This window comes from Coloeus monedula, assembly GCF_965178545.1.
Source record: "Coloeus monedula genome assembly, chromosome: 7".
Lineage (NCBI taxonomy): Eukaryota > Metazoa > Chordata > Aves > Passeriformes > Corvidae > Coloeus > Coloeus monedula.
The window spans coordinates 2,268,847-2,294,094 of record NC_138787.1 but is presented as its reverse complement, the minus strand read 5'-3'; the positions used below and the strand labels follow the sequence as shown (position 1 = coordinate 2,294,094).

Here is a 25,248-nt window from a genome sequence, read left to right as displayed (position 1 = left end):
CTCCCTCCTGCTCTGCACCTCTCTGGGCCCCTAGGCTGACCCAGTACCAAAGCACTGCCCCAATCCAAGGTCTCATTCCAGCATTGTCCCATGAGAGCCCCTAGCCACGTGTCTACACCCCAGTGCTTTGCTCCTCTTTCCATCAACTCCCAGCAAGGCCTCCTGCCCATGGCCTCTGGCCTCCTTTCTGTCCAGGGTTTCAGGGGGAGAGAGGGTCAGAAGAAGGAGGAGAAAGTGCTGCAGGGAAGGCGGTGAGAGGCTTTGCTTTGCTGAGGTCTTGTATCTTCACTGAAATGCAGCAGCAGGAAGGTCCCCTCTCCTCAGGACAGGTGGGTCATCACAGGCTTCTGCAGGGCATAAGAAGGAGGAACCTCAGCCCACCACCATGTCTGTGCCACCCTGAGCCACCCCAGCATGCTCCTTGTCCCTTCTAGCTGCTGCAGGGAGCGAGGCCCTGCCCCATCCCACGGACCACGCAGGCAGCGGGAATTCAAAGACGTTCATCTTTTCTGGGGCTCATCACATCCCAGACCTCAGGGGGTGACGCCCAGGCGTTCCTGCCCTCACCAGACAGCATGGTGGGACCAACACTGAGAGCTCCACCAGCTTGGGGAGACCATGGGAAGGGACAGATCCCCCTGGAAGCCACGGGGCTGGGTCCGTACCGCAAAGAGCCGCTCCACCCTCCTGTTCTTCCCGTTGGGGTTCCTCTGCGTCAGGGAGCCGCGGTACGCGGAGTTGCGGTCAAAGGAGTCGTCAAAGCCTACAGTGAGGGAAGAGAGATGGGCAGCAGCACCTCACCCACCTCACCAGAGGTTTCAGAGACCCACCAAGTCACTTGGGATTTACTAATCCCCTGCTGGCTGTGCGTTTGGATGCACCCCGGCACTCCCCTCTCTGGGAGGGTGATGGGAAGCACTTTGGTAACATGGAAACAAGAGCTGTGCTGCTGCTGCTCAGGTTTCCAGAGCACTGCGTGAGCTGGGTCAGCCTGGCAGCAGTCGACTGCCAGGGCCTCTGCTCTGGAAAGCTCCGTGGCACAGAAAAAGCCCAGTCTGGGAGAAGCTCTCACTGCCCCAGCCTACGACACTCTCTTGACCTGTTAAGCCATCTCCTCTCCTCTGCCACCAACTCCCAGCAGCTGCACCTTTTCAGGCCCAACTTTCCAAGTCACTGACCTGCCAGGCAGGCAGTCAGGAGACCAAATCACCCCCTGGCCCAGCCCCAGCACAGGGGATTAGGTTTGCCTGGTGACGTCTGTCCCCACTGCACATCCCTCTATCTCCTGGCAGGGCTGACGTGTCCCACGGGCTGCCTTTATCTGCCTGCCCTTCGCAGGAAGGAGAGCAGATGACTCCTTCTCGGGGTGAGGACAAGGGACCTTGCCACCTACCAGCCCCAGCCCGGGAAACAGCACTGTTAATTGTCTGTGTGATGGGGGAAACGCCGTTCTACCTCTGCATTAAATGATCTTCCCCCCCTTCCTCTTCCATTATCTGGAAGGAGAGCCACTCTTTCTGCCTTCAAGCTTGTGAGGAGAGATAAGAGAGAAATAGAAAAGTAATTTCCTAATGGGTCTCGCTGCTATTGGTCAGGATGAAACATTTCCAGTGATTGTCCCCCTGCCACATGAGCTGCTGTGCCAAGTTTCAAGTCACCAGGTGCCTTGAAGCTCTCCCAAGCTGCTGTTTGTCCATAGCTGGGCCCTGGAGGGCTTCTTGCTCCCCAGCAGAGACCAGTGGCAGAGTCAGGTGGGCAGCAGGGTTGAGATTGATAGAGTCATGGAGTGGTTTGGGTCAAAAGGAATTTGAAATCCCCTCTTGTTCCACATGCCTGCCATGAGCAGGGACACCTTCCACTATCCCAAGTTGCTCCAAGCCCCATCCAACCTGGAACGCTTCCAGGGGTGGGGCATGTCATCCAGGGAAGGATACCTTCCCCAAGATGGCCAAGCAAGGGAGAAATTGCTGTCAGGAGAGAGGATGGGCTTAGGTGAGGCTTTGAGACCTAACAGCCCAAGGGATGCCACAGACAAAGGAATGCAGGTGTGTCTCCCTGGGCTCTGGGGTGGCTGCAGAGAAGCCCTGGCTCTTGGAGGACTGAGCCACCTCGGCCTGATCTCTGCTCTCCCATCACTGTCCCCAGTCCTGCCAGTTGCTGCCTCCTTTCCCAGTTATCCACCACAGGTTTCCCTGTGGCTGTCCTACCAGCAGGCCATAAGCACAGGGAATCCACAGCTGGATGCAGAGAGAGAGAGAGAGAGAGGATCAGCATCCCCCAAAGCCCAGCCCAGCCACGCACAGGTCCCCATCTCCCACAGGCAGGGCTGTGGTCCTTACTGGTGATTTCCAGGGGACTGTTGAACTTCCTCCTGAACCTCTGCAGTCCGGGCATTGCCTGCAAGAGAAGGGGAGCAGCCTGCTGTGGGGAAGGGACAGGAGGGCAGAGGTCCCCACTGAGGCCACTGCTTTGAAGGCAGCCCTGTGGAGACCGTGGTTGTCTCCAGGCTTGGCGCTGTGCCACGTGCACAGCCCGTGATTAAACACACACTCACTTTAATGTCATCCACAGACTCCCCAGGACTGCTGCTGGCAGGACCAGGAGAATGGAGACAGGCAGCCTGTGGACAGAGGAAGGCAGAGGTGTCTCTGGGGGTGCAGAAGGAGGCAGACAGCTTGGTCTGCCATGGCAGAGCACCAGGCAGCATGGGGAGAGCTGGGAATGGCTCAGCAAGCCAGGCAGCCCTTCCCAGCACCCAGGGGCAGCAGCAACAGCCCAGGGCAGCACGTACATCTTGGAGCTGGGACCTCACAGCCACCACCCTCTGTGCTCACCTGCACACTCGATTTCCTCTTTGCCTTTTCCACAGACTTCACTGTCAGCCCTGCAGCAGACAGAGCTGCAATTCGGGATTCAATATCCGATATCTTTAGAAGGAGGAGAAAAGACACACAGATGGTGGTGGGAGGGTCTATCAGTAGCTTTGTTTGCCATCACTGGCTGGGCAAAACATCTCTCAGAGCCAGGGCCTCACCTCACTCTCTGCTTGCTGCACCTGAGCAGCCGCTGAGGCCACTTTGTCCTCCAGCTCCGACAGCTCCGAGTCTGTAGTGCCGCTGTGCTGAGCCCCTTCCTCAAGCTCCTTCAGGGTCTTCTCAAGCTGGTAGGTCTTTCCAGCAGTCAGGTACACCTGAAATACAGCAAAAGGAAAAATCACATTGAAGAATTAACCTTCCTGGAGTTCTCCTCTCCTGGTGTGACTGCAGCCCCAGATGCAGCAGCTCCTGCCACTCTTTTTTGACTGCCCTCTTGCCTTGCAGTACAGACAGTACCAGTCAGCTGTGACATGGCTTTTCCTCTCATTTTATCCCTTCCCTGGCCTTTTTGAGAGCAATTACCAACAGTGTGAAGTGGTAAGAGGCTCAGTGGGAACACAGGAAGGACCAAAACTCAGTAACCTGCTCGAGAAGCAGCAGAGTCTTGGTGCCGTGTGCTCAGAGGGAGAGAGGTACCTGCAAACCAGCTCACACTGGTGTGTCCTGTGAGGGCAGAGCTGGGAAGGAGACAAACTGACTTTCCAAATCTGCTCAATCTGTTTTAAGGGTGTCTGTGGTGCTGGGAGCAGGGTCAGCCTGCACCGCCCTCCCTTTGCTGCCTGGAGAAGAAGGGTAAAAGGATCTATCCCAATGAAACCTCTGCTTTTACTGCCACTTGTCTCCTCCCAGGTTACTGCAAGGACACAGGTCCAAGCACTGCAGTTTGGGAGACATTAACACATCAGTATGCAATCACATCAGATGTTCAGATGTGGCTACTGTTCTGCTGACTGGTCCCAAAATCTCAGTACTGCTACTGCAATTGCTGCTCCTTCAGCCCTCTCAGCTTTCCCTGGGCTAGGCATTGTGCAAAACTGCCTGGCAGGAGCCCTCTCCGTGCACTGATCTACAGTTCATCCACCCAAATCCCAGCACCACACTCCCAGAGGTCCCACCCATCTCCGTGCAAACTCTAAGGCCATGCACCACCCAACCTGTGAGTCACAGGGACTTGTTGCTGGCCCATCAGACTCTCCCAGTGCCCTCCAAGGTGGGTGGCATGCCTTGGAGAGGAGAACATAGTGGCCAGCCTGCTGTGACTCAGCCAGGATCCCTGAGAGAATGGCAGGATGACACACATCTCCCAGGGCCATTATCTACCCACCCCTGTCCCGAGCTGACAGTGGCAGCTGCAGCACTAAGCCCAAAGTGCACATCCTTCCCAGCCCTTTCACCTCTCCTGGGAGAGGGGGAACCCCAAAACCTTCATGCACCCAACCCTCTTCCCCTGGGATGCTGTATTTGGCCAGAAAGCATCCAGGTGTTGCAGCTCCCTGCTTTTATTTATAAGCTTTCCCCAGTGAGAGACGAGCCACAGAAAAAAACCCTGCTCCCCATTGCAGGACATTTCCTACAGCAAAACCCGACCACCCAGATGGAGATGCAGCTCTTCCTTGAACTGTTTCTTTGGAGCTTGGTCCAGGGCCCTGTGGATGCAATCCATTTCCACAGGGAATCAGTTCCTCTGGGTTTATAGTGCTTTAAAAAGTCGTCAGTGCTCCAGGGTCACACAAACCTTGCAGGGCGTTGTGAACTTGTCACCTGCACGAGCCCATCAGCCCCAGGCACAAGCAGCCTTAGTGAAGAGGTGGGTCATGTTTGCAAAGCCCTTGATGAAACACAGTGCTGGGGAGGAACTGAAGGAAGTGGGACACAAGTTTTGCTGGAGCAGGGACTGCTCAAGTCCGGCAAAGTGATGCTACAGCAAGGTGGAGACCACGCTCATCACCCAGGGTAACCAGGAACCAAGGAAAGGGAAACCACAAGACCGAGCATCTGCTTTTGCTGTTGTACCATCCTCTAAGACCAGACTCTTTAATCCCTCTGCTGACCATCCTTTCAGTGCTGGCCTACCCATTAACAAGATACTTTGGGGGGGATTCCTTTGTGTTCCCACCCCCCCTGCTGCCCAGAAACTCTGGGGAGCCTTACATTTTCCTCAAGCTCCCGGTAGGCTTCGGCCACCTCTTTCCCATCTGCCAGGCCTGGAAGCTGCCCCGCAGGGAGGGCACAGGCCTGGCTCTCTCCATGCAACGACTCCCACACCGCTTCCTCCGTGGCGTTTATGGCTCTCAGCACTTTGGCCGTGATCTCACTCAAAGCCTGAGCCGACTGCCTCTGCGAGAGCCAAAGCGGAGGGAGGGAGGGAAGGAGGGAGGGAGGGGGGAAAAATATGGATGTTATTTTAATGTGGTGTATAAAGCAACACAAGCCAGGGGTGAGAGGGACACCAGACCTCCAGGAGCTGTGGAAAGAGGGAGGAGTGGTAATTAACAGGCTTACGCTGCTCCTGGAGGGCTCTCCACCAGACGGATGCGCGGCTACGGCAGAGCTTTGATCTCAGCCCATGCTTTCTGCGGGATGGCTGTGACAAAAGAAGTCATCTCAAAAGGCCCGGAAAAGAGGTTATGGGGGGATGCTTCACTCACTGGAAGCACCTGGCCACCTGAGGGCCACTCGGTTACTCAGCAGTTAAGATCTAATTGCAGCATATTGCTTCACACCTCAGCGGGCCTGAGCAGGGATGCAAACAACTCCTCGAGTTTGTGGCAAAAGAATAAAAACAACCAGACCCCATAAAATGATTGTATTGCCACACTGCCAGAACTTGGGGCTAATGTCCTCTCTCCCCACCCCAAGGAGAACTGACTGGCAATAACGCCCCTAAGTGCTACCCTTGGCTTGATGAGGTGCTAAACACATGTAAAAATGGGCTGAAGAAACTCATCATCTCTCTCCCAGCTGATAATTCCCTAGAAACCAAGGAGGTGGTGGTGACATATGTTCTGCTTGTGTTTACAACTGCATGTATTTCCAGGCAAGCTGTCCTGCAGAGAACCAGCTAACTCAATCCAGATGATATTTTTATCATTTTATGGTGCCTTCATGGTACAGCAGTTTTCTCACATTTTCCATTAGGATCGTGTGCTTCCATCACAGTGCTCCCCAAATTAGAAGATTTCTTCCTGACTGGAGGAGCCTCATATTAAAAATCCCTCAGAATCACACAAAATCCAAACCTGGATCTGTTGTAAGTATAAGGAAAGTTGCTGTTAAACATCATCCACGCTGACAGCCTTTAACCAAGGCTGGCCCAGCTACTGCAGGCATTTCTAACTCAATACTCCTCCCTGCTTCATAGCTGGGTTTGGGGGCAAAGAAAGTAGCAAATCTGGAGGATCCAGGCTTCATTTCATAAGAAACAAGAATCTTACACTGATACCACATGAACCTGTTCAGGGTTTGAGCCTCTGTCTGCTGCAGATCAGCAGCTCATACAGGAATTAAGTCACCTTGGCTCGGTGAGTTGCCACTTATCTGGACTTAATTAGAAATGGTTATTAAGATGATGCAGATTGTTTAATCCACGAGAAGTTGTTAAGTCTGGCTGCAGGAGTCAACTGAAAGCAGCTTTCAGGAAAAAGGAGGCAGTAAAGGATGCTGTGGGTAAGGATATACTGCTGATCCAGTGGCAGTGAGAGCACAGCAAACAGTACCCAAACCCACCAGGTTTTGTGTTGGGAGGCTGAGGAACAAATGAACAATAAAGATTAAAGGGAGACCTTGTGGCACCATGCAAGTCACCAGAACCTTGGATGAATGGAGCTTTGCAGGAGAGGAGAGGGGCAGTGTGGTGCCCGCTTCCTTCCCTTGCCAGCCGTGGATGTGTCGGAGCAATGGCACACATCCCCCTTCCACAGCCAAGGCAGGAGGGAGGGGATGGACAAACCAGCCATCAGAGACCCAGCAGGGAATGCTGACCTCTCCCTTTGTGCTAATGGATCACCTTGAAGGCACTGCACAACTGGAGACACACTGCAGAGGTGCTGTGATCTGTCCTCCTCCCCCTGATCCCTGTCCCCATGGGTCACCCGCCACTGAGTAGGGACAGGAGCCAACACAGTGCTGGAAGTGCAGGAGATGCTGATCCAGCAGAGTGGGAGTGGGATCAGGGATTTAGGGACTCAGGAGCACTAACAGCTGTGGAAAAGACATTTCAGACTGTAGCAGGTGCCTGACAAATGCTGCTGGCACTAAATCATCACTGAACTCTTCTCCCACCCCAGGACTCTTCTCCATAGTGACTTCCAGATCCCAGGACAACAAGACAAGTAGATGTGGAGGTTGTGCACCTCTCTGTGACAGGCAGTAGCCTGCAAGAACTCTAAGAGGCTTTACTTTTGACTCCTGGGTAAGATTTGGGAGAGCCTACAAGGAGAAAAGTCCAGATCTAACACCCTGGGACTTCCCTATCCCTTGACATTGTTAAAGCAGACACAGACACAGCCCTGGGAGGCATCCAGCTGGAGGTGTGGGACAGAAGAAGAGTCACATTTTCGTGGTGTAAAATCATAAACCACTGAGAGCAGAAGGAATCATGGGTGCAGCCTGGAATGGTGTGGCTGGTAGGACACAGATTACCTTTCGAACTTCTCTGGCCATGTCATCACTGGAGGAACTCATCTCTGGTTTCTTTGCTCTCTTCTTTTCTTCACGCTCCTCCTCGTCAGAAGAGACTTCTTTATCGCTGATGTTGCTGGCTAACTCCTCCAGCTTCCTCTTCAACTCCTCCTCCTCAGCATCGGGATCAGTGTGGGACTCTGGGGCCGGAGACTGAAGGAGCAGAAGAAGGGAGTGGTGTGAGAGCCTCCTGTGCTGGACAACAGGACGTGCCCGGGTCCGGACACACTCACCAAGCAGAGGAGCTCGAGGAGTGTGACCCCTTTGCAAAGGGGACTTTGAGCCCCAGCAGCCAAACCACCCCAGGGAACAGCAGAGCCCAGCGAGCTGCACTCCAGCTCCTCACTGAGGAACACAGACCCTTGACCTAAGGAACTTCCATTCCCATTTTCCCCATGCACAGAACTTGGTTGGTTTTCCCTGTGGAAAATTGCCTTTCCCCCATCCTTGAAAAGGTGTGCATGAGGGATTTGGGGGCCAAAAATCACCACATTTTCCTTAGGAACCACGGCGTGGCTGGTGGCTCTGAGGGCAGAGATCACAGCGACCCAGAGACAAGGTCCACCAGGGAGAGGGAAGCAGCCATGGGAATTGCCACTCCCTGAGGTAACTTTTGGAACCTCTGGGTAATCTCATTTGCGATGAGAAACCACACAGCAAATTTCACTGTAGGATAGATGGCACATTGCCACCCACCCCCTTTGTTAGGTGCAATTCATGGCAGCTGGGGAAGAATCCTATTAAATTCCCAGGCGCTGGAAGAGATCTCCAGAAGTTCCTGAACTCGCTGACCCTTGCATTAAGGTGGGAATACAATTACCTGCGTCATACCTGGTGGGGTTTTGTCTGAGCTGTTTTTAACAGCTTCCAATAGCAGCATCTGCAGCAGGCAATCTTTTTCCCAGACAACCTATCCCAGGGCTCTGCTATCCTTTCTGCTGGAAAGCGTTGTTTCATAGTTAACCTCAGCCTGTCCCACAGCTGTTTAGACCCACTGCCTGTGCTCTGATTTGCCCTGGGTATGGGAATAAAGTGTGGGAACCTGACACTATGCACACCTCTTACTCCCTTGGTCAGGATTACTGATGGAAACACTGAATGATTACGAATGTGGCCGTCCCCCACTGTGAATTTTAGAAAAAAGAGGAGAAATTGCATTGTTTCATCTGTGCCTGGGGGCCTTCCCTGAAATTATCACTGTCCGTTCTACTGAGCCACCAGCTGCCAGAGAGGTGATGGGTTCACATGCAGGAAAAGAGTGCATAGTCTAAAATTAAAAACCCAAAAATCAATGTTAAGCGGTCTAAGTATTCACAGATTCTACACTGATGCTCAGCTCTAACCTAATTTAGCTGTTTTCTTCCAAGTTTGATGGCATGGCAAAATGAGGGGAGCTCAGAAGAGATACAGAAATGCTCGTTAACTCAGATCTCACAGTCACAATAACCAGTTCCCTTCCTCACAGCTACTAATTGAGTGTCCCATGATTTCAAATGAGCTGTCACAGCTCTGCAGATACAGACACCACCTGAAATTAGCACTTCATGAAGTATCAACCTGAAACCCAATTTTCCTTAGGCAGAAGGGACAAGGAAGGCACTGGTTCGCACAGGGTCTAAATGGGTTAAATTTGATGCTGTTTCTGTCCTGCCATGCAGTGTTTTCTAAGGTGCTCCATCACCTGGAACTGGAGAACAGCCTGCAAGGCCAAAACAGAGGAGTAAACTCAAACAAGTCATTGTGGCGCTTAGGGACAGGGTTTAGTGATGGATTTGGCAAGTGAATAGCTGGACTCAGTGACCTCTTCCAGCCTAAACATTTCTATAGTTTTGCCTATCCCTGCAATGCTGGCTGCTTCAGAGAAGCCTCTCCAGTGGCCAGGGGAAGGGGCCAGCACAGCCCACGCTCCATCCCTGCAGGATTCCTGCCCGGTTACCTCGTCAGAGCGCGTCAGGATTTTTTCCTCCAAGCGGTTCAGCATGCGTTCGATTGCAGACATGCGAGTGTTGAGCTCATGGATCTACAGGAAAGGGGAGAGAGAGAGAAAGGGAGAGAGGGAAAAGGAGTAGAGAACAGACCAGCCACCACTGCCAGGACAGTGAGGAAACAGTGCAACCAGCAGAGGAGAGCAAGCAGCAGGACACTGCCACCGTGGGCAGAGTTAAAAGATGCTAAAAAATAATATCTTTTAAGTAATGTCTTTAAAATGTCAGTAAGCTCCAGGAGGTGCAGAGCAACCTCAAATCTGGAAAATTCCAAGCAACACTGAACCCCCAGCACGTGACAATTCCCACCAGAGCATCTGGAGCTTTGATGCAGTGAGTGTAAAACCCCATCACCAATAAAAGCACCAGCCAGTAGTAAAGCTGCCCATCTCACCATCATTCCCGTGCTGCCCCACATTCGAGTCAACATCCATTTTCACTTCCTACTAACGTGCTTTTCAGGCTGTAACCACCCCATCACACTCCTGCCAACACAGTGGTGGAAAGGAAGAGGGAAGAGGGCAAGAATTTCCCATGAAAAACCCAAGTAGCAAAACCAAACCTGAAAGTTTTCCCCACCACTTTGAAATTTTCTGACTTCGCTGTGCACTGATTTACCCAGATGCTTGCCCCTCTCTTCTCCCTCACTCTTCTGACTAAAAATGGGGCATGGAGAGAAGGGCAGAGAAATTAAAGACAGACAAAATCCTGAAAGTCAAAGAGAAATTACTTTCTGTGCTCAAGAACCAAGACAAACCTTTGTGGTGAGGGTGGATTTGGATTAGAAACTAGGAAGAAATTCTTCCCTTTGAGGGTGGGGAGGCCCTGGCACAGGTTGTCCAGAGAAGCTGTGGCTGCCCCATCCCTGGAAGTGTCCAAGGCCAGGCTGGACAGGGCTTGGAGCAACCTGGGAAAATGGAAGGTGTCTCTGCCCATGGCAGGGGGGTGGAATGAGATATTTTTCAGATCCATTTAAACCAAAACATCTCTATGATCTATGGTCACTGAAAGCATTAAAGGAAGCTTTTTTTTTTCCCCCTTTAGAAATTGAAGTTTTTCTTTCTTTGGAAAAAAAAAAGTCTCTCTCTTTTGATCCAAACAAATAAAACACAAATGATGAGAAATATTGCCCGTTTTATGACACTACCAGTGCATCACTGCTGCTCTTGAGTGGCTGCTGCCCATTCAAAGGGGAACAAGCAGCAAAAGCAGTAAGCAAAGGTGGTAACAAAGAGATGTGAGGGGTGGGCTTTGTTTTGATAACATTTCCATCCTCTCACTTAGTTTTTGTGCTAGCTAGCGTTTGATTAATTAGACCCTCACAACAGCTATGGATGATTGCATCTGCTTAAGGGAAAATGAATATAAAAACCTGGCACTATGGAGAGCAGAGCTGTCACTACCACCCCGAACTGAAAGCATCTCCAAGCAGCATTAAACCCTCCTGTAGGAAGCACTTCAGTCCATTGCTAAGTGGTTTTTCAGTCCTGTTTAAGGCCTGGGTCTTGCATGCTCCCAGAGACAATAAGAAGCCTCTGATGGCCCATCAGCCTCAGAGATGGTGACAAACCAGGTGTCACCACTGCCCTATCTCCATAAGGAAAAGGTTGGGAGAGATCAGAGCCTAAAGCACATGCTGCTGTTGATATTGATGGATATCTACCGGGATAGCAGCTGAAGAGCTTCATTCTCCTTCCCCCCCATCAAGACTGGCTTTAATGCGGGGTGGGCACCCCATTAGGGCACATCCCCATCAGGGACTGGATCACCCTGCACCTCTCTCAGTGTGACAAAGGCTGGCAAACTGTGCTCTGCATTAAAATGTTTATGGGGAATAAACTTAAAAGCACAGCCCGTAACATCAGGTAAGGGAAACTACCCTTGCTGCTGTTACTCTATGCAAGCCTCTACCAGAAGCTTTATGTAAAGAAGAGGAGCCAGACAGCATCAAAGCTTTGGGAATCCAGAACCACTGATCTCTCTTGAGGTACAGCAGGATGGCTTCTGGGGAGAAACTTGGTAAATTGGAGCTATTCCTTGTGGCTTGGTCATGTTCCTACCTGACTTCTAAAAATCTAAAGACAAAGACCTGCACAGGTACCAATTCAGGGCTTCTTTTTGTGTCCCATCAGGTTTAAGTGCTTTTTTTAATAGATTTTTTTTTTTTTTTTGAGTTTTGTTCTAGAATCTTCAGCTCCTGGAGTCACAGGACTCAGAAACAGCCCCTGCTTTTGAACTGGAGAAACTTATCTTCTTGTGTTTGGGACTGAACACTGTACCCTCTCCAGAGCTAGAGCAAAAGTGGTTTTGACATCACCACATTTTGACAAACTTGCCCCTAAGGTAGTTTTAGGGGAAGAGAGTTTTCATCTGTGTGGTCAAAGAGCTGAGTTCTCCAACTCCTGAAACCTTCAGATGCCAACGAGGTGTCTGCCAGGACAACACTGCAGGCGAAGCTGGGCTATGGGATTCAACATAGGGTTAACAAACATGATTCTGCACCCCTGGGTGAGGAGCAGCCTGGGTGGGAGGATGGTTGCTGGCTGTAAACACATCAGCAGCACAAAGGGCAGGGAGGATGGGGAGCTATTTAAACTAATGAGCAACGCTGCCATAAGAGCAAATGGGGGTAAAGTGGGAGTGGGAAGATGCCTCTTAACCATTAGGGTGACAAGGCTCCACACCAGCCTTCCTACAGGTGTGAGGGAGCAAACCACAGCCTGACGTGGGAGCTTGCCCAGCTCCTGGAGGAAGTCATGGGAGGCGTTGGTAGGAATTGGGGCCCATTTCCCCACTGCAAAGCATGGTGCACATTTCATGCCTAACCTAGCGTGGCCTCATTAAGGACATCCAGTCCAGGGTTCTCCCATTTACTGCTGGCTGAAGAAGGAATGGCATTTACTAATTAAAACATGGGCCCACAGATGTAAATGGCAGAGAGACGCTTTCCCTACCCAGGCACATGAAGTGTGGTGCTTAGGGATGGTTGTGGTCACAGATCTCACACTGATTACCCAAAGAGGGGTCCAGGACATGCAAAACTACCAGCTGTGAGACTGGCAGCTGATTCTGCCCCTGTATCTGTAGCCAAACACCACCCTGCATTTTGCTGCTCAAGAGATCTGAGGAACCAGATCAGCTTTACCATCTCCACCACCCACCACTGGCAAAGGCAGCACTAGGAACAGCAGGTCCTTGCTTGGCAATTAAAACACAAGCTTAGACCCTGATTGACACCTTTTTTTAGGCTGTTCCCTCCATTACCATCACTCAGGAGAGGCATGTGACAGGTCATCCTGACCCAGTCTACTGAGGCAGGAACACACTGCAAAGGAAGAGAAGGATCTTGGTGCTTATTAAGTGTCTGTCTCCAAACCTCCACCTGATTATTAAGCAGTGGCACATTCAATTAAAGAAAGCCTTTTTGGAGACACAAGAACCCACAAGTAACTCAGATTAATAAGGACAAGCTGGAAAATGAGTGGCAATTAAAGCAGGTTTGTTATTGTGATGGCAGCAGGGGCAGAGGGAAGCACCAGCCAATGCCTGATTTTCTTTTTGCTGTGACTGGAAAAGTGCACCCCAGTCGGGCAGTGCTGCTTCTCTTCTCCTCTGAACCACCCTGCACCTCAGAGGCAACGAGGGGGACTTGGCCACAGGCCTGGTGTCCCCAGAGGCTGTTTGATACCTGGTTTGAGGAGTGGCTGATGTTCTCCTGGGAGGAGGCTCTGTTCCGGCGTTTCACGTGCTGGGCTGGGTAGGCAGGGAACTGGGCTCCCTTCAGGTCCTCATCGGAGGTGTCCATATCTGCCGAGTACCGCGCCCGGGGCGGCTCATTCCAGGGCGTGCCTTTGGAGAGAGAAAGGTACAAAGCATTCACACCCTTGACTTCCTTCCTGGCCATCGGCCCGTCCTTAAGACTAGCAAATAATGAGGCATTTCCCCAGATCAGACGTCTTTCCCTTTGGCAGGAGGTGCTTCTGCAAGACACACCAGGTTCAAGGACGGCTACACGGACCAGGCTGCAGCTCCACACGCTGTGCCCACGCAGCACCAAGCCCACGCAGGGCACAAGGAGCACCATCCTTGCTCTCGTGCCCTGAACAGCCAGGCCCCTCACCAAAAACCACTACTGCCTTCCCAGTTTTGTGGGAGCCCAGGTTTGGATGCTGCCCTTTGTGCACTGCCCAGGTGCTGGAAGATGTTTAGGCTCAGGCTAGAGAGGTACCAGCCTAGGATGGAACGTTTAAAAAGAGTGGAAAGATCTCCTGTGTAAAGGAGAGTTTCAAATGAGACAAAAACAAACGAGAGAAAATGGAATTAACATGCCAGGGGACCTTGCTGCTGTGTTGCTCCAGCAGGACTTGGAGTGGGAATTTAAACAGCCATGTAAAGGTCTACCCAGCATTCCCAAATGTCCTGGAAATACAGCCAGGCCACTGGAGACACAGAAGAACATATTCTACATTTGCATATGCACAAGCCAGTATCCAACCCTCCTGGCTCTGCCATCACTGCAGGGAAAACAGAGGTTGTAAAAGGCAAATTCTGCCTCTTGGAGGGTATTTACAGACTCACAAAACCATGGGTCATTTAGCCTACCCATGCACCCTGCCCAGCTACAAGATGCCACTTAAAACACTCCAGTTCTAGTCCAAGTCCCCCAAAAACTCAAAGCTTTCTGCAGCCACAACATCTTTCACTAAGGAGTTGAACTCAGCTGCCTGCAGCAGGAAACACATCCCATTGTTTCTAGCAGTGTCCATTTGATTGTATCTAGTTTCTACCCTGGAAATCACCAGTAGGCATGAAAAGGATGGACACCTTAGGAAGAACCCCTTTGGCTTTGTTGGGAATGAGATCAGCCCAACTAAATAACATCAGCAGACTCTTTCATAAGAAAAATCACTTTAGCAGATGGATAAATTGTGTTGACCCTCAAGCCTCTTAGCGGCTTTGAGGCTGTTCAGAAAAAGAACCCAAAGACGTTTTCACTTTGGTGCAATGCTTGCAGCCACTTGTCCCAAGAGGATACAAGAGGAACCTGGACTGAGACACCTACCAGGCTTTGGGTTTCTTTCCAGGCTCCTTCTCCGTGCATTGACAGTGAGCCGAACCTCCGTGCTGAAGTGCTGCTCCGGAGCGCTCACCCCTGGCTCCTGCAGGACATGGTGGAACACCAGGTCTGCATCCGTGATCCTGGACTCCTGGGAGCCATCTTCAGCTGAGTTGGGGAAATCTGGGAACGACTGAGAGTTGAGGATGCTGCTGAGCAGCTGCCCATGGAGATTCCCCTTGTGTAACCCCACCTGCAGTGCTGCCTCCAGCTCAGGAGCCCCCAAAGTAAGAACGATGTGGAGCTGCAGCTGCCCCATCCCTGGAAGTGTCCAAGGCCACGTTGGGTGGGGCTTGGAGCAACCTGGAATAATGGAAGGTGTTCCTGCCCATGGCAGGGGGTTGGAATGAGATGATCTTTACTGTCCCTCCAATCCAAACTGTTCCATGATTCTGCGACTCCTTGTCTCTCCCGACCTTCAGTAAGATCTCTCTTTATTCTTCAATATATGCATGGATTGACCTTTTAGAATGCCAACTATATTTATATAAAATATAGAAATTCCTAATAATCCCATTTAAAGGCTTTGCCTGGCTGCTGAACCCTGAGCAATACTTCCCATCACTGCCAGGGGGCACTGGTAATTTTTACAACCACAGAGTTCCCTCAGCCAGGCTGCAAAACCCTCTGATCTTTTAAAACACCTCCCCTTCTACTTATTCAAACAACCACCACCTTAAATGATCTGCAATCCGTAAATACAATTTGGATGGTCTTGACAGAGGCCAGCTCTCACACTGAATTCTGCTGCAAAAAGAGGGAAAAAAGAAAGGAAAAAAAAAGGGGATCTAATTATTTCCCCCAAATTCTAATAATTTTCTGCAGAATTGTGCAGCTTTATTTTTTTAATCTGTCATTACAGACCTCAGCACATCCTATTTCTACCCAAGAATAGAGCTTAATCAGAGCATTATTAAAAAGAAGGAGCTGTTCAATGTTTTAAAAGTGCATTTTTACCAGGAAAGGCAAATGAGAGCGACCCAAAAAGCTTGACCTGATGCCTCTCAGGCTGGAAGACCTTTTGCCACACCCAGGGTCACCCCATCTGTGTTCCTCCCCAGAGCTGGAAGGCGGGGTTGGTCGACCCCTGGCCCTTGGTGGGATCACAGGGCATGGCTCACTGCACTGTCTGGATCTGTCTGAATCTTGCTCCTGGCCACTTCTGGATACTAAGGCACATCTAGTCTCCTATTTAGAAGTAACCAGCATTCCTGCAGTTTTTATCCTCCCTATGTTGCTCCCTCTGACTTGCTCTCCCTCACACGGGCTCTTGTGGGATTCATCTCAACCTCACAAAGGTTGTGCCCCATGGAGCTGCTGGCCACATGGCAAAGCCAGCCACAAACTGGATGGGAACACGGGAGAAGAACCTGATTTCATTAAATCCCTTGAGCACCGAACTTGCTGGAAACCAGGGTGTGTCCCATAGCCTTGGGACAACACAAGAAAACGATTGTCTGCAGAGAGCAAGGAAATCTGCAGGGACACGGCCAGAGAACCTCTTGCTGTCTCATCTTACCACTCATCCTCACTCCAATCAGGTGTCCTGCTCCTGACTTGGCCTGAGGCAAAGGACTTCGATTGGAAGAAGAGATAGATGGGGAGCAGGGATTGGCACCATTGCCTCCCAACACCAGCTGAAGGAGGTTCTGAGGCTGAAGGAGCAGTGGTAGCAAGGAGAAGGAGGAAGAAAGGAAAGGAACCCCCCTGGGAGTCTCCCAGTACCTGGAAAGCATCTGGGCTGCTGGCTGCCGGAGAGAGCTGCATAGACTGGCGGCGAGACTGAGCAGAGTAATCCGAGTCCAGTTCAAAATCAAAGGGATGCACAGACAGCAGCCGCTTTGTCTTGCACATCTTTAGCATAGAAAGTGCAAGAAAGGAAAATCCAGTGTAAGACACAGCTGACCTTGAGGAAAGGGGGAGGGAGGATCTTTCCTTAGTTTGCCTGAGTTTGCTCTGCTTTGTGCAGAGAGAATTTGGGCCTGATGCTGTCCTGCTTGAAGGGAGCCAGGTACAGAGTGTGCTGGTGCTAAAGGCAGGGAAAAGTGGTTTCCTGATTTCCACAGCCCCTGGCTCAGGACTGCTGCCCTAAGCAGAGAGTGAGAACCTCTCTCCTGGTTTATAAAGCCACCATGGGAAAGCTGAGCCAGGTTGTAGCTCATGGATTGAGGTGATGCTTTTGAGTCCTGAAGCATCTCCCCATCCTCAGAGAAAGGATGCTGCAGGCAGTTCTCTCTGAATATTTGGGAAGCCATCAGTTAAAAAAAACTAAGACAGGTGGGTTCTCATTATTATACAGGTAGGAGCTGGGAGTTTTATATTAATTGGTGACATCCGTTGTGTTAGGAGTGGGTCTTTCTTCCAGAGCCCAAGTATTTATGATGTTACTGACATGGTTATTTTTACACAAACTGGGAGAGGAGAAGAAAAACAGAGAGAAAGGTCCAGTTTTGAAAGTGGCACAGAAGGCCACGACCACCACCTCCCAAAGCAGGCCAGGGACACAAAGTGAGGCAGTGGGACCTCCAGAACCCAACACTTACTCTGCTGTAGTGCTCTGCTTCAGCTCCACGAAGGATGTTGTCTTCCTCATCGCTGTCATCCCCGGGGTCACAGCTGGAGAGCAGCTGGCACTCTCCTGGAGGGGACACAGGCAGCAGGTAAGTCCCCACCCTGGTGGTCACACCAGTGTACCTGCAGGTGAGGCCATGCTTCTTACATGGGGTGAAAAGGCCCAGATTAGAAGTCCCTCCCCAAATTTTTTTTTGCAGACACCCACTTTTAGTATTTGCTCTTGCAAAGGCTTGGCTGGCCTCTCATTGCTTTCCCTGCCAGATGTGCATCATCATAGATGTGGAAGTGAAGGGGCACCTGCACCTCTGAGGGCACCCCAAGGTCCACCTGGGTGACTCCAGTGCTTGAAGGCTCAGGAGCTATTCCTGATTCCCATCAGCCAGCTGCTCTATTTATCAGTGACCCATTGCTTTGAGATAACGGGCGCTTGCAAACTTCAAGCTTGACATGTAACCAAAAGTCCCGTTTTATCCAAATCTACCCTTGGAGACCCCAGATGTACCACAATGCAGGAGTTGAGCACTATAGTCCATCTCCACTGCAGTGTAGGAATGTTTTCCCTGGTCTGACCACTCCAACTCTCTCTGGAAGTGCCCACAGCTGGGGGGGGGGGGGGGATGTGAAGACAAAAAGACATTGGAAACCTTGCTTGAACTGCAAGCCCCCTGCTGCAATCCTCTTTTTTACTTACTGTTAATGTCTGGCAGGCTATAAACTCTGTCATGAAGACCTAAACAAAGAGAAAAATTGTGGGAAAAGTGAATAATCACATTTTCTCCCTGTTCCTGAGCAGAGAGCAAGCTTCAGAGCCATGGCTAACTGGAATTCTCATTCTCTAGCCATCACAAGAAGCAATGGTTAAAAAGGCTCTTTAGAGAGAACAAAACAGGCATTTGGAGACAGGACTTGACTTTTAAAAGTCAAAGAGCTGCTTGCCACAACTTCCCCAGGCTGATGCAACATGCCTGGGAGCTGCAGGGAAAAGCACAGCCAACTGCAGATGGCCAGAGATATATCCCAGGAGGAGATTCTTTCTTGCTCGAGGGTCAAGCCAATTCACTGGTGTTAATGAAGTAATAAACAACAAAATCATTTCCTTTTGAAAAAGGCATCAGAATCTCAATTTAAAGCAGCTCAAGGCGCTGTTACCCTCATGCTTGGTTGGGTTTTTGTGTGCTCTGATGCATTTTCGGTCCAAACAATGCATGGATTGTCTCTCAGTCCATTAATTTTTTTTTTTTTCCTGCTATTTTTGCCATGAGTGGCCTGGCTAAAAGAGTGATTGGAGCAGTTGAATCAGGTCATGTCAATGGTATGTGTGCAAACTTTTCTGTGGCTCCTCAAGATGGGAATAAACTCCACATTGGCTTCCAAAGGAAATAGGCCAAGGTGTAGGAGCTCTATGAATGAAAACCAGGAGCTGGTCAGTGAATAATGCTGTATTAACATAATTGTGTATTTATGCACTCTTGGACCAATATCAGAAATATGGAAGGTCCATGAAGCTGTGAAGAAAAAGTTACGGTGACGGGTAGCTCACTAATTTTGGCAAAGTTTTGTCAGTGCCAGGGGATCATCAGGTTGGCTGCAAAAATCATTAGGTCATGGGGAAAAAAATAAGGGCTGGCTTTATCCTGCAGGTTAAACCAGGGTTAGTTCCACAAACTCTGTGATGAAAAGACCAAAAATAAAGAAAAACAAGAGCTGCAACTTTTACGTACTTACAAACTGCAGGACATGGGACTTTTAAAATTAAACATGAGGTATTAGGGATTTTTTTTCATTAAAAGGGTGGTCAAAGAAGTGGTGCAAGTGTTTGGAAGTGTTCAAAAAACATGGATCTGGCACCTGGGGACACGGTTTAGTGGTGGTCTTGGTAGTACTGGGTTGGACTGGATGATCGAGAGGTGTTTTCCAACTTTCCAACTGATCTTACATTCTCAAGTCTGTGGTAAAAACTTAAGACTTCACAGTAGAAAAGCCATCAAGAACACCTGCTCTGTGTATGAATGAACAACCCTGAACCTCTGCTTCCTCCCCAAGATGTTTTGAGCAGTCTTGGTACCCCACGACACTCAGAGCAGCATCAACACCGCTGCTCCTCCCTTGGTTCATCGCAAGGTGGTGCAACACAGATTCCTCACGTGCAGCAGTGGCCATTCCTCACCCAGAAACGCAGAGTTGAGCCCCTGGCCTGGCTGCAGCCTGCCATAGAGGGACTGCAGCACTTTGGCACTTCCAAACCTCTTGAAGCGGGAGCGCACGTGTTCGTAGTACCACTCCAGGGAGCCGATCTTCACGATCCTGCCCAAAGAGAGGAGGCACACCCAGGTGAGCCACTCCAGCCACGCTCATGGTGAGCAGACCCTCACCCAAAGAACCGTATCTCAACAAAAACACGGCATGCTTTTGTCTAAAAGGATGCTGAGTTTGGGCAAGTCTTGTTGAGCCTCATCCCTGAGGCTTGCCTTTTCCTTCAGCCTCCCTCGAAGCAGACCAGTGAGGAGTGGTGTTCCCAAGAGTTGAAATGGGAACAAGAATTCTTTCACATATGTGTTGGTTGCCCCTTGTGGACCATGGGATTGAGCATTCCCTCAGTTTGCTGACACACCAAGCTGTGTGGTGCTGTCACACAGTGGAGGGAAGGAATGCCACCCAGAGGGGACCCTGACAGCCTGGAGAGGTGGGGCTATGAGAAACTCATGTGGTTCAACAAGGCCAAGTGCAAGGTCCTGCCCCTGGGTTGGGGAAATCCCAAGCAAATAAACAGGCTGGGTGGAGAATGGGTTTGGAACAGATCTGGGGAGGAGGACTTGGGGGTGCTGGTGGGTGATGTTGACAAGAGCCAGAAATAAGCACTGGCACCGAGAAACCCCCTCATGTGCTGGGCTGATCCCACAGCATGGGCAGCAGGGGAGTGGGGGATTCTGCCCCTCTGCCCTGCTCAGGTGAGACCCCACCTCCAGAGCTGCCTCCAGCCCTAGGGTCCCAAACACAAGGATGTGGAGCTGCTGGAGCAAGTCCAGAGGACTCCATGAAGATGCTCTGAGAGCTGGAGCCCCTCTGCTCTGGAGCCAGGCTGGGAGAGCTGGGGGTGTTCATCTGGAGAAGAGAAAGCTCTGGTGACACCTTAGATCCCCTTCCAGTGCCTGAAGAGGCTCCAAGAAAGCTGAGAAAGGGCTTTGGACAAAGGTGTGGGTTGACAGAACAAGAGGAAGTGGCTGCCAAGAGGGCAGAGTAAGATGGGATATAGGGAAGGAATTCTTCCCTGTGAGGGTGGGGAGGCCCTGGCACAGGGTGTCCAGGGAAGCTGTGACTGCCCCATCCCTGGAAGTATTCCAGGCCAGGCCAGGCCAGATGGGGCTTGGAGCAAGCTGGGCTAGTGGAAGGGCAGGGGTGTGGAACGAGGTGGGCTTCAAGGTCCCTTCCAACCCAAACCATGCTGGGATTCCCTGAGGAGCGGTACCTGGAGAGGCGGCAGGGATCGCAGACCCAGCCCTGCTCCTTCTTGTTGTAGCGGCTGCAGTTCTTGCAGGTGTAGAAGTGGCAGTCCAGGCACTGCCGTTTGCTGTTCAGCAGGAACTTGAAGGGCTGCAGGCAGTGGACACAGTGAGTTTCATTGAGGTGGGACTGATTTGTCAGGAACTCTCTCTTGCTGCTCTCCTGGTCGATCTTGCATTTCAGCTCCCTGCAGAAAACAACCCAAAACGCAGGAACTTGAGCTTGTTACCATCTCACTGCAAACTCTCACATGGCAAAGCCCATCACGCCACAACCATTTCAGGAACGATTTTCCAGGGAACACTGCAAGTCTGCAGCTTGTGGAAACAGCTGTAGGGCAAATCTAATAAATAACATATCACGAGTTAAATAAGCTAACAACAAAGTGGGCTCCAGATTCAGGGCGGGTAACTGGAGTTTAATATTAATTTAATTTAATATTAGAATCTCAGAATATTCTGAGTTGGACAGGACCCACAAGGATCATTAGGAAAAAAAAAAAAGTGATTGTGCCAAAACCTGTCCTGTTTGTTTCACAGGATGTTGATCATAAATGCCAGGAATCTTGGGAGAGCGGCTCTTCTCGAGCCCTCTGGCTGTATCCCAACCTGACACAATTTTCAAGCATGAAGTTCTGCAGGGAATTAAAATCTTTCTGGAATTCTTAGTTAAAAAAAAAAAAAAAAAAAGAGAGAGAGAGAGAAGAAAAGAAATCTGGGATTAAAAAGGATTAAAAGGGGTTTTAATATAGTCCTCCAGTGCTAAAAATTTAGCAGAGAATTTTTTTAAGTTATGTGCAACAAGGTTCTGGCTGTTCAGAGGATACAGCAGGAGGAGATGCTTGTGACAATCCTGTGAAACCTTTTCAAGACCACCTTCTCCTGGCAGTGCATCCCTGCAGGCTTCCTTCACTATCCAGACCTGGCTGCCAGAGCAGCTCCCCATGGAAAACAGTGTCTGCATGAGTCTGAGCCCCCAGGAGCAGCGGGCAACAGCTGAGATGCCTGCCAAGCTGGTGGAGGCCCCTGCACTACCTGAAAGCTCTCTGTTTGCTCCCTGTGCCACGCACCACCTCAGGTATGTTTGCCTTTGGGGCCATGGCTGAGAGGAAAATGTTTGACTTGTAGGGAAGGTCCTAGAAAGTTGTTTTCTCTCTAGACAGGGTTAGGAAGCTGAGTAGAAGTCAGCTCAGGTTAAAACCCTCAGGCAATCAAGTCTGGAGGGTGCTTCAGGATCACAGTGTGGAGCACAAGGCACCAGTGATGCTCCCAGTGCCGGACTGACGCCAAGGTGACCACAACAGGAGCAGGGGTGACCACAGCAGGAGGCTGGCTGGCCCTGGGAGCAGTGGTGTGACTGGCAGTGGGAAGGACAGGCATGTCAATCAAGCTAATCTCTGTTTAACCTAATCAGTTTGGACATTAAGGCTCAGCTCTTGATTTTTTTTTCTGAGGAAGAATTTTCTGGCCAGCTGGCTGCCAGCACACCACAAGACACATTTTTTGCTGTCACTCCTCTGTTCGTGGTCACGCAGGAGTGACACCAAGTTGCATTTACATCTGGGAGATGTAAAAAACAGTATAAAGACAGAAAACTGGGCACCTGGTTTGTATAATCAGCCGTTCACCATCATAACAGTGCTTTGGGCAAACTTGTGCAAATGTCCCAGAAGTAAATTTAAGTCGCTTCTGAAAAGAAACCCGCAAATAGAAAACCCTTGGGTTGGACTCAGTACTCCTTTTCCACTCCCGTGCTAAGGCTGCTGCCAGCAGGATCCAATCTTTTTTACTGGAACTGCTTTTTCTGGTTCCCAGAGACCGGTTGGATCCCTTCACCTCTCCTCCCTCACCCACCAGACCTGCCAAAGGAAGGACAAGTCTCAGCCAAACCAGTTTAAAACCCGCAGAAACCGCACGCCTCTTGTCTCCTCTTGCTGGCAGGAGCACCAGCCAGCCCCTTCCCTGTTCTGCTCACAGCAGAATGAATAAATCTGCGATGCTGGGATGCCAGATGCAGCAGGGTTGGACCTACAGAGCTCCAGGAGAGATGCAGGGAGCCATCTCCCAAAAATGGAGTTGTGGGCATGGATGTTTCAGGAAAGAATCAGGGAGAGACCCCACAAAATGGCCATTGTTTAATTTTTTGGGGAAAGCATTGCCTTCACATGCCTGTGCAGTTTGTGGCCAGCTGAAGCCTTTGTCCCTTGTTGGTGAATAGCTTCTGCCAAAAACAAAATACAGAGAAGCAGCAAAAAGGGAAGAAAAGGACCAAGCTGGGGAGGGGGTGGACGGGATGTTTCTTCAAGGCTGGCAGGTTGAGACAAGCCCGGTGAATAGAAAAGTAAATGAATAGAAAAGTAAATGAATAGAAAAGTAAATGGGGCTGGTCAGAGCACAGAGTTAATGGCTGCAGGGTCTCCCAGAATGTCACATCATGTCCCAGCTTGTTACAAGCAGAAAATGCTTGTGTAGCTCCATGTCCAGCACGCAGGAATGTGGCAGACTTTCCCACACTGGTGGTCTGGTCTGGAGCAGAAATTATTCAGAAATTACGGACAGGGCAGGATTAAACAAGAAAATCAAAGTAAAAAAAACTGGGGAAATGATACTTAAGGGGAAAGAGAGCAGCTGGGTAGGAGCATCTCAAGACCTTCCCCCATCCTACATCTCCCAGAGTATGGCACTCAATTTGGAAGCTTCCTGGGCATCAGAGAGGACCCAGATAAGCCAGTCTGGCGCCAAGGTCAAGTAGGGAAGGAATTCACCTCGCCCAATTCTTTGCTGCAGGGCACAGCAATGTAGGTCTCCACCTCCTCCCTCCAGGCTGAGCTCAGATGCATCACAAGGGAGACAGTCACCCTTTGCAGGGTGATAATTTTTTTAAATACCCCTGTCTGATCTCCTTCCTGCTCTTCAGAGCTACCAGCAGAGGAAGGCCATAGATGATGATACTGAATTATCTCTGCCTCCCACGCAGGCTGGTTTTTCTTAGGCAAAAAAAAAAAGTGATCGGGGGATGAAAAATGTATGACTGAGAGTTTCTTGTAGCCAGTGGTGTAAACGGAGAGGCTCCCATGATGGTAAGGTTTTGGGAGATGTAGATATCCCAAACCAAGGATGGCTATCACTCCTCATCCATCCTTTTGGATCTGATAGAGGAACTAATGAGCTCCTGGTCTCCAGGCATTGTCGTGGTATCAGCACCGGCCCTGGCTCACAAAATTCAGAGCTAGGAGGGTCTCGGGGCTCAGTGGGAGTGTAGTACTGCCCAACCCAGTCTGAGAGCATGGACCACCCACCTGGGATAATGAGAACTTGGCCAGACCCTGAAGAAGGTCACTGCAGCTTCTTGAAATATGTTGAGACATTACTAAAGTTCAGTGTTTGATATAGCTAATGAACAAAACCTAAACCCTTGTGATTTCTCATGCTCAAAATTTACTCTGATCTGACAGATCATTTTTTAAACAGCACTTTTGTCCAATGCCCTGTTTACAAAGACTTAGAAGTTCATAGAATTTGCTGCTCCACTGATTTTCAATCTTTTCCCAATCTGTGGATCCCTAAAACCTTCCCAGGACAGCCCAGCCCCCTGTATTGCATATTTAAGGCTACTAAAACAGGTTTACTAGTAGCAGTAGTAAACTACTCCTCTCAGCTATTTTTTCAGGATTCTTTAGGGATCTGTCGACTCCCAGGACCCACTGAACAACTCCTGCCCTAAACACACGAGACCCATCACATGAAGCAAAACCGAGGGAGCCAAATCCCATCCCCTGCTCCCAGGTGAGGTCTCCCCTTGAGAGCCCCGCCAGCCTCAAGCCTCACAGAGGCATTTCCTGGTATTTGTGCCCATAAAGTGCCGCGGTGTCACCGCTCCGCATCGCTGCCGATGGCACGGCGCCAGTTTCCACCTTTGCTGCCCGAATGCGTCACCTTGCCGCTGATAACGTAATCTATTAACCATGTTTGACTTTCACAGCCCGGTCTCCTGCCGTTCCTCCTCGCCCACAGCCTCCGCAGGTTGTTTTATCCCTGCAGCCCACGGGGATCAGAAGTTCTGGCTTGCTTGCCCCCAACTCAGGCACCGGAGAGCAGATACTCACTCCAGCCGTTCCTCCTCTTTTTTCCGCAGATCAAAGTCCCGTTGAACCACTTCCCAAACATGCTTGGCTTCTTCATCGGTGAGCTTGGAGAGGTCCAGCTTCCTGCCCATCTCGTCCTGGCGAGAGTTGAAGCCGATCCCGTTACTCGCTACCCCGAGCGCTCGCTGTCCCGCACCCTGGGATGCCGCTGACGGAGAGGGAAGAGCTCAGCCCCACCTCCGCGGCTGCCCATATAACCGGGCAGGGGCAGAGCTGCGGGCAGGCCAGCCGGCTCCTGGCAGCACCACAGCCGCTCTGCCGGGCGAGCCTGCCCGCGGAGCCGACCGCCGAGCAGGGCTGGCACGGTGCCTATCGGCTGCGGGGACTCCTCGCCATCCGGGAGGGCGGCCCTGCCTTGCCCCGGGGTCCTGC

General features: G+C 50.8%; 1 protein-coding gene across 1 annotated transcript; it reads right to left on the bottom strand.

Moving 5' to 3' along the window:
• Positions 1 to 320: 320 nt before the first annotated feature.
• Positions 321 to 24,947, bottom strand: MLPH (melanophilin; the record flags this gene model as incomplete). The annotated part of the gene is made up of 17 exons (XM_082284590.1): positions 321 to 347; positions 666 to 763; positions 2,340 to 2,397; positions 2,555 to 2,620; positions 2,835 to 2,927; positions 3,035 to 3,190; positions 5,028 to 5,213; positions 7,518 to 7,709; positions 9,493 to 9,576; positions 13,230 to 13,390; positions 14,604 to 14,790; positions 16,383 to 16,511; positions 17,201 to 17,295; positions 17,923 to 17,961; positions 19,399 to 19,535; positions 20,698 to 20,919; positions 24,838 to 24,947. The coding sequence occupies 17 exons, from the start codon at positions 24,945 to 24,947 to the stop codon at positions 321 to 323; spliced, it is 2,040 nt and encodes a 679-aa protein (XP_082140716.1).
• Between the last annotated feature and the right edge of the window lie 301 nt (positions 24,948 to 25,248).